Here is a 9,065-nt window from a genome sequence, read left to right as displayed (position 1 = left end):
CAGATTAGTCTTTGTAGATCCAGGGTCCATTCTTGCCCCAGCACCAGGCTAGCTCTAGGCTCCAAGTCAGTCCAGAAGGCCCCCATTCTATTGAGAATAGAGGAAAGTTTTCCTTTTGTTTCCTGGTTCTGGACTTTGGGAAGTGTAAGTTTGTTTTAAAAGCAAAAGTTGAGAGCAGAAAAGGTGATTCCATGTAAAACTACAGGCAGTTCTTCATCAGTTCAGAAGCTGAAGGAGAGAAGATAGAAGTGGAGCCTTCTTCAAGAGTCTCTATTCTCCACCTCTGGATGTCATCGTATATGAGTGCTTGGCTGAGTGTGATTGATTCTCAATGGCGATGTGGGAAAGCATGGTACCTGCTCCAAGTCATACCATTGCCGCTTTATAGGGTAGAAAGAAAACATATATACTTTTAAATTCATCATAAGAACATGTCATCTAGGAATCATCCTACAGAAAGTTATCTCTGTCACTTGAAATTACCCAATCTTTGGTAGTTGAAAATCCTGCCATGTAAGTTCCCTCAGTCGGTTGTTAATAAAAATCTCACAATCTCCCAGAGTAATCAGACACATGACCTTGAATACTGGCATTCCCCATTTTTCAGAGAAACCATACCATTTAGACCAGATATGGGCTCAGAAAGAAATTTATTCTCTAAAACTCTGACCTCTGCCTAAAACTACCCCATATCCTAGGCTAGGCTCAACAATGCCACAGTTAGCAAAACAGCCCTATAATGAAGTGTTCCAGATCTTATCCTAAACAATAGCCACAGACATCTCTTTAACCCAAGTTCAACTGCATTTCTAAAACTAGCCACTAATGATGTTTGTGGGTGCCACGTGTGAGTAAACGAAGGACCTGTCTATTGCTTTGCCAAACATTCCAACACGGCCAATTACTAATCCCCTGTGTACTTGAAAGGTCAATGCATTGCCAAATCCTACAGTCGGTGAAAGTCTATTTCAATATTTCTCTAGCACCAACGAAGAAAGAATTGCAAAGAAGGGCCTGTGAGCAAATGACAGCAGCAGAGACAGGAACCAAAAAGATGAAGATCTGTTTGGGAAACACCACTCCTGAGCTTAGTGGGTTTCTAGCGAAACAGAGTTGAAAGAAGAACTTGAATCAGAAATAAAAGGAATTTTCTCACCACATTTTTCAGGGACTCAAGGACTCATCAGAATAGATTTGAGAAAACAATACCCAATCAAGTGGACTCGATTCACTTATTCATTTTATAGTTGCATTTTCCAGATTTGAAGAATTTTGCATTATTCCTAATTTTTAATTCAGATTGAATACAGTCCTAAGAGATCTGAAAAATAGATATATTTTGAAGATTGGCTTATACATTCATCGGAAACCCAGAAAGTGAGTAGACACTAAATCCTAGAGATACTGAAGTTTTCTAACTGAAACAGCTTGTTTTCTTAGCAAATTCAGACTGACAATGGAAAGCAAAATAAACTAAAATGTCAGAATTGGGAGAGCTGTCTAGAGAATTCCAGTGTCCCACTTGTCAGCTCATGGAGTCTATCTGTGGCCGTGTTCCACACCTAGAGGGGAGGAAAGCAGTGACTGCTCTCCATCTAAAAATGGAGGAATCCACAATCAACACATCCTGCTCAGTGAAAACTAAATCTTTTTTCCCAAATTTTAAGTAGATTAACATGTTTTAGCTAATTTGTTTTCAGTGAAATAGTTTTTGTCATTACATACTGACTCGAAGTTTAGTATTTTTCTCTGAAAATGAATTTGGACACACCAACATAAAAATACCAGTAGAAAAGCTTATGCATAATGTTGCCAGACCCGGTGTGCTAAAAACTACTGCAGTTGCTTTTAAAACGTCCTGATCAACGTTTATGTCTTGCTGAATACACTGATTCTGTAGATTTCAGTTTGTCATGGCTTGAAATGCTTTTCCCGTTTTTGTGAGTTCCATATTGCCACAGGGAGGTTAGAATTTGTGAATTAAATCCATTGAGAATGGTTAACCATATAGTCACCATCTACAGAAGCCATGAATAAAGAGGAAGCAACTTAGTGACCGAGTTTTCCTGAAAACCGAAGATATTTTTACTCACCTTTAATGAAGCTGAGAGGTTACAATGCTGACTGACTTCTGTTTCTAGAAGTTTGTGAGGAAAACTTTGTGGTTATATTTTTGCCAGGGATTAGGGAAAGAAGGAGAAAAGGGGGAGGAGAAGAAATAAAATATCTTATACTCTTTTGTAGTGACATGTACTTATTCTTGAAACTCTTTGTCTAGATTATTCAAAAATATCTACATTCATATATATACATACAATGTTTTCAGTTAGCAATAGGAATTTCCAGTTGTTTATCAGTTAGCAATGAAAACTACAAGTTCATCTTAACTGACTGAACTTAGGCCAAAAGAGAAAATTGCATTATCTCAGAAAATTCATTATACCCTGACATTTCTGTCTTGCCAACAGAAAACTCAGGGAAGTCATCATGACTCATTTAATTCCATTTATAAGATGTGAATGGAGAAATAGATCTAATCCAGTGCATAATTCTATATGTGATAGAAGTCAACTGTGAGGAAAACTTATTTATGAAATATTAAATTTTATAACTTCACACCAGTTACATAGCCACAGTCAAAGATGCAGAAAGCGCATGAAGAAAAGGGATAGGATGCAGCATTCAGGGATGCTGAATGAATTATGCTCAATGAGCTGTTTGTTATTATGATAGTTACTCGGCATTCCAAAAGAAAAATATCTCCATTTGCAGCTCTGTCTCCATCTGTGTACATGTGTGTTTATATGATAGAAAAGGATAATAGATCACAGAACACAGCTAGCTTTGATTTCGTAAGGCTTTGCACTTTAGCATATATTACACAAATTAGTATCTAATACACATACTGGGTTCATATACCTACAAATAACCATAACAATAGAAAGTATAATTTCAAAACAATTGTTATTGATAAGATTTCTCCTCCCCAAAAATGAAAGAAAGACATATGTGAAACTTTAGAGCCAGAAAGGAAGTTTGGAAGTCAACATTTATAATAAGACCTTGTTCTATCGTGGTACTTGTAAGATATTGTCACTATTTCACTACTATGAATTAGGAGAAATCGAATCCTCTGTTCTTCTTTTCAACTCTGCAAAACAGCAGAGGTGAGTGGCAATGTAGCTCTATCACCCCCAAAAACCAAGACTAAAGAGGTAACGAAATATTTTAGTATTGAATTTAAAATACCATCATTCAGAAATGCTATTTTTTTGTGTGTGTGGTTCCATAAGATTATAATGGGCTGAAACATTTTTTTTTAATTACATTTTAAGTTTTGGGGTACATGTGAAGAACATGCAAAATAGTTGCATAGGTACACATGTTGCAGTGTGATTTGCTGCCTTCCTCCCCTTCACCTATCTCTGGCACAGAAATGCTATTTTTTCTTCAGATGGGCCATATACCCACAACCTGAGCTACACCTATGAAGAAGATGAACAATGTAACACAATTCATCCTGCTGGGCCTCACTCAGAATCCAAAACTGCAGAAATTCTTGTTTCTTACGTTTTTAGTCACCTACTTGATCACATTGGCAGGTAACCTGCTCATCTCAGTGATCATCCTTATCAGCCCAGCCCTGGGTTCTCCCATGTACTTTTTCCTGTCCTATTTATCCATTATAGATAGTCTCTGCTCTTCTTCCATAGCCCCCAAAATGATCTTTGACTTGATCTCTGAAAAGAACACCATATCCTTCAATGGCTGCATGACTCAGCTCTTCACAGAACATTTCTTTGGGGCAGCTGAGATCATCTTATTAAGTGTCATGGCCTATGACAGATACGTGGCCATCTGTAAGCCCTTGCAGTATGCAACCATCATGAGCCGACCTATGTGTGGATTCTTGTTGGGGGTGGCTGGGATTCTGGGATTTGTGCATGGAGGCATCCAGGTTTTGTTCATAGCCCAGTTACCATTCTGTGGCCCTAATGTCATTGATCACTTCATGTGTGATTTAGTACCTCTTCTGGAGCTGGCCTGCACGGACACTCACACCTTGGGGCCTCTGATTGCTGCCAACAGTGGGTCACTGTGTTTCCTGATTTTTTCCATGCTGGTTGCTTCCTATGTCATCATCCTGTGCTCCCTGAGGACTCACAGCTCTGACGGGCGTCGCAAAGCTCTGTCAACATGTGCCTCTCGTATCAATCGTTGTCATCCTATTCTTTGTCCCTTGTTCATACCTGTATCTAAGACCTCTAAGCTCCTTCCCCACTGACAAAGCTGTGACTGTGTCCCAGCTATTTACACCTATGTTGAACACTTTACACACTCAGAAATGAAGAAGTGAAAAACGTCATTAAGCAACTCTGGAAGCAAATAATGAAAACTGGTGATAAATAAGTCGTGTGACATAAAGATTTAGGCAAGAATATCTGGTGATATTTTATGGAGATTTATTCTAATTCTTGATTAAACTTGGAACAGTCAATTATGTTGTCTCCATCAATTTTTATTAGAAGAACATATAAGACATATTCATTAAGGGACAGTAGTAGTCCCAACAGCCCATGATATTTTAGGGGCCCCTGAAATGCTTAATTTCTTTAAAAGAAGAAGAAAATGAATATAATCTAAGTTCAACTGGATTAATATTTATCTTTATGCCAATACACTTATAAAATATATATATTTTTTTTTTTGAGACAGCATTTCACTCTTGTTCCTCAGGCTGGAATGCAATGGAGCGATTTCAGTTCACCACAACCTCCACCTCCCAGATTCAAGCTATTCTCCTGCCTCTGCCTCTCAGGTAGCTGGGACTACAGGTGTGCGCCACCATGCCTGACTAATTTTTTTCGTATTTTTAGTAGAGATGAGGTTTCACCATATTAGCCAGGATGGTCTCAATCTCTTGAGCTCGTGATCCACCTGCCTAGGCCTCTCAAAGTGCTGGGATTGCAAGCATGAGCCACCATGCCCGTGCCCGGCCATAAAATATAATTTTCAATACTATTTATGGAGGAAAGAACTCACAAGGGCAAAAGTTTCAAGGGCTTACAAAATGTATATTGTTGTTGTCCTGCTTGTGGGTATGAAACAGATCAAAAGCAATATTCTTGACACCTTTCATACCCAGCACTACAGCTAGAATGAAGTTTTATTTTACAAGAGGACGAACAACTGTATATGAAAGGACTAAAAACAGAGCATTTTCATGAAAGCTTAACTTTTTTTTTTTTTTTTTTTTTAGGCAGTCTTGCTCTGTTGCCCAGGCTGGAGTGCAATGGCACAATCTTGGCTCACTACAACCCCCACGTCCCAGGTTCAAGTGATTCTCCCTGCCTCAGCCTCCCGAGTAGCTAGGATTATAGGCGCCCACCACCACGCCAGGCTAATTTTTGTATTTTTAGTAGAGACAGGGTTTCTCCATGTTGGCCAGGCTGGTCTCAAACTCCTGACCTCAGGTGATCTGCCCGCCTCAGCCTCCCAAAATGCTGGGATTACAGGCGTGAACCACTGCACCCAACCAAAAACTTACTTTTAAAAAATTATATCTCCACTCTCTATAGTATACAACTATCTACAAAAAGAATTGAAAGTTGTTTGTTTGCTTTTGTTTTTGTTTGAGCCAGTTTCCCTCTGTCTCCCAGGCTAGAGTACAGTAGCACGATCTCAGCTCACTGCCACCTCCCCCTTCTGGGTTCAAGCAATTCTTGTGCCTCAGCCTCCTAAGTAGCTGGGATTACAGGCCCACGCCACCACACTCAGCTAATTTTGTATTTTTAGTAGAGATGGGGTTTCACCAGGTTGGCCAGACTGGTCTCAAACTCCTGAACTCAGGTAATCAGCTCACCTCAGTCCTACAAAATGCCTGGATTACAGGTGTGAGCCACTGCATCCAGCAAGAATTGAAAGTATTATTGGCTGGAGCAAAAGAAATATGATTGATAAATATAACTGATAAAAGTAACAATAAAGGCAAAAAAAAAAATCTGTACATTAAAATCTGGGTTTGGGTGCCAGCAAAGGAAAAGAAAGCTCTGTAAACAAAACAGCTGTAATAGAAAATTGCCGGTGATGGAGAAATAAGTCTGTGACATGAAACTGGATGACAATGATCATGAACCTAGATTATAGAAGAGTCCATGCCATGAATGTAATGAAATGCTAAAAGATTCAGATACAGTCAGATGCTTTGAAGTTTGGGATTAAGAGCCTTGGATCAAACAGACCTGATTTCTCATCTGGTCTCCAGCATCAATTAGCCTTAAAAATGTAGGCAAATTGTTTCATCTCTCTACTTGTTTCTTCATCAGTAAAAGGAAAATAGCATTGCATGTTTTCTCCAATAATAATTAAATGATTTAAATTGAAACACTGAGTCAGCTGAAAAGTTGTGAAAATTGCTCCAACACTGAATACCCCTCAGGGGTGGCTCCAGGGACTAAGGTGTGCCGAAGACTGCAGTTCCTGACAAAGGATGACAAGAACATCACTACCCTTCTTCAGTCCTCATAGTCACAGCAGGATTCAATGTCTGTGTCAGACCACTGTATTTCAAAATCTATCATTAATGTCATTCATTTACACATACAGACAGAACAATAGTAGGTTGTTTCCTCACCTAGGATGCTCACTGGAGCCAGGGACCAGGTCTTTGGAAATTAAAGGCTATCCCATCACCTACTTTCTCTTCGGAGATGAAAATACTCTTAAATGTCTCTGCAGTTACAAATGAGGGAGCTGGTGGGAGCCACTGTGAGATGCCTGAGCAGAACTAAGTTTAAAAGCTCTGATGAATGACAGATCCCATCCTGGTTTGGTCCTCTGAAAGGAGAAAGGTCAGTGTCAGGGACCAAAAGATCTGTCTCTGTACTGAGCCTGGGTTCCTGTGGGAGAGCTCAGAAATATGTTTTCAGGACATTTCTAACCCAAGGAGTTACATATCACCAGATGCAGACATTTTTTGTTTTCTTGGACATTATATCAGGTTGCATCTCACATACAATGCCTTTTTGAAAATAAATGCATTGTCATAATTTCCTATGAGTGCCTATTTTATAAATACATGCAAACAACAGTAGGACATGAATTCATTCTTTTTTTTTTTTTGAGACGGAGTTTCACTCTTATAACCCAGGCTGGAGCGCAATGTCTTGATCTCAGTTCACTGCAACCTCTGCCTCCTGGGTTCAAGCAATTCTCCTGCCTCAGCCTCCCAAGTAGCTGGGACTACAGGCGTGCGCCCCCATTCCCAGCTAATTTTTGTATTTTTAGTAGAGACAAGGTTTCACTATGCTGACCAGGATGGTCTCAATCTGTTGACCTCGTGATCCACCTGCCTTGGCCTCCCAAAGTGCTGGGATTATAGGCATGAGCCACCATGCCTGGCCAATTCATTCTTTTTTACTGTCACCCCATTTTCACCTCTCCTTCTATACTCTGCTTATTAGAACACCTCTTTTCTTGTATTCTATTTACCAGTGGACACACTCACCACTGCACTGCCCGCTCATGTCTCATAATTCACTTTCATCACACCCTGCTAACTGTACTTAGACCCTCTTTGCCCAAACTGGTGGCAATTTCCCTACTGACCTTTCTTGAGGAACAAAGGTGAGAATTTGAAAGGGAAGATAACTGGGCTCTCACTAGACTTAGAAAAACTTCTGTAAAGATGCTCATTAGACGCAGGGACAATGGTGAGAATCCTGAAGGACTCACCACTAGGATGCCTTTTAGGCAATTGGAGCAAATCCAAATCAAAGAGCTTCAAGAGAAAGAAATTCATTTCCTATTGCAACACAATTTGGGTCCAATACAAATTGGAAGACCAAGAAATTTGGCCTAAAAATGTTCCTTTACATTATAATACAATTTTACAATTGGACTTATTCTGTGAAAAGGAGGGAAAATGGAGAGAGGTCCCTTATGTAAGGGTGTTTATGGGCCTTTACCAGGACCCTCACCTAATGGAGAGCTGTAGGATGTGTCAGGCTCATGTTACTTCTAAATAACAAGAAGCTGCGCTTCCTAGATGATCCCCTCCTAGCTGCTCCCCCTAGGAGGACCACGTGCCCCCTGGAGCCTCCTCAGTTCCCCAATTTTTTGGGGAGTCTCGCTAGTTCTCCAGTGCAGGATTCCACCTGAAGGTCATCAGACATCCCTCCCCTTCAGCCAATGAGGCCCAGCCTATACCTCCTGCTGCTTGAGGAAATGAACCCAGCAGTACCACCAGGAGTGAGGCCCCATTATCACCCCCTAAAATTGAACCTGTGTCCTTTGCAAGAGGTAGCTGACAGAGATAGGGGAACAATCAGAGTACATGTGACTGATTTGACTTTATGCAAGGAAAAATTTGGCTCATTTTTGGAGGACCCAGGGAAGTTTACAGAGGAGCTCGTTATGTTGAGCACATACTTTGACTTATCTTGGCAAGATCTGCAACTGTTATAGTCCACCTGCTGTACCATAAGAGAGAAACAAAGGATTCTGGGTACCACCCATGAATATGCAGATGGAGTAGCTGCTTGTAACAGAAGCCATGCCATTTATCATGTAGAGGGAGATGCAGCTCCAGACCTGGACCCTCAGTGGCATTGCCAGAGAGGTTCCCAAGATCTCAAATGCAGAAATCACATGGTAACTTATTTAATAGAAGGTATGGAAAAGTGTGTGATTAAACCAGCTAATTATGACGAGGTTAGAGAAGTAACTTTGGGGAAGGAAGAGCATCCTGCTCTGTTTCAGGACAGTATGGCTAAGACACTCAGGAAATAGACTAATGCAAACCCAGACTCCTGGGAAGGGCAAGTTCTCCTAGGTATCCATTTTATTACTTGATCTGCCCTTGACTTAGGAGGAAATTACAAAAGGCAGAAATGGGACCTCAAACACCCAAGAACCAACTCTTAAACATGGCCTTTGGAGTTTGCAACAATAAGGACAGGGCAGAGGAGGTTTAAAAAAATTTTTTTTATTGTTAAATTTTTTTCAAAAATTTAAAAAAAAAATCTAAGCAAATTTGCACAATTGTTAATGGCTGTCTTAAACCA

General features: G+C 40.2%; 1 protein-coding gene across 1 annotated transcript; it reads left to right on the top strand.

The window, feature by feature from the left end:
- The first annotated feature begins 3,496 nt into the window (after positions 1–3,496).
- LOC100402271 (olfactory receptor 4C45) lies at positions 3,497–4,410 on the top strand. The gene is given in 3 exon segments (XM_009008113.3): positions 3,497–4,213; positions 4,215–4,327; positions 4,329–4,410. Coding segments are annotated over 3 exon segments (912 nt in total).
- The last annotated feature ends 4,655 nt before the right edge of the window (positions 4,411–9,065 follow it).

The sequence above is a fragment of the Callithrix jacchus genome, chromosome 10 (genome assembly GCF_049354715.1).
Source record: "Callithrix jacchus isolate 240 chromosome 10, calJac240_pri, whole genome shotgun sequence".
NCBI classification, from domain to species: domain Eukaryota; kingdom Metazoa; phylum Chordata; class Mammalia; order Primates; family Cebidae; genus Callithrix; species Callithrix jacchus.
The sequence above is the reverse complement of the archived record's forward strand: the minus strand, read 5'-3'. Positions and strand labels throughout refer to the sequence as shown.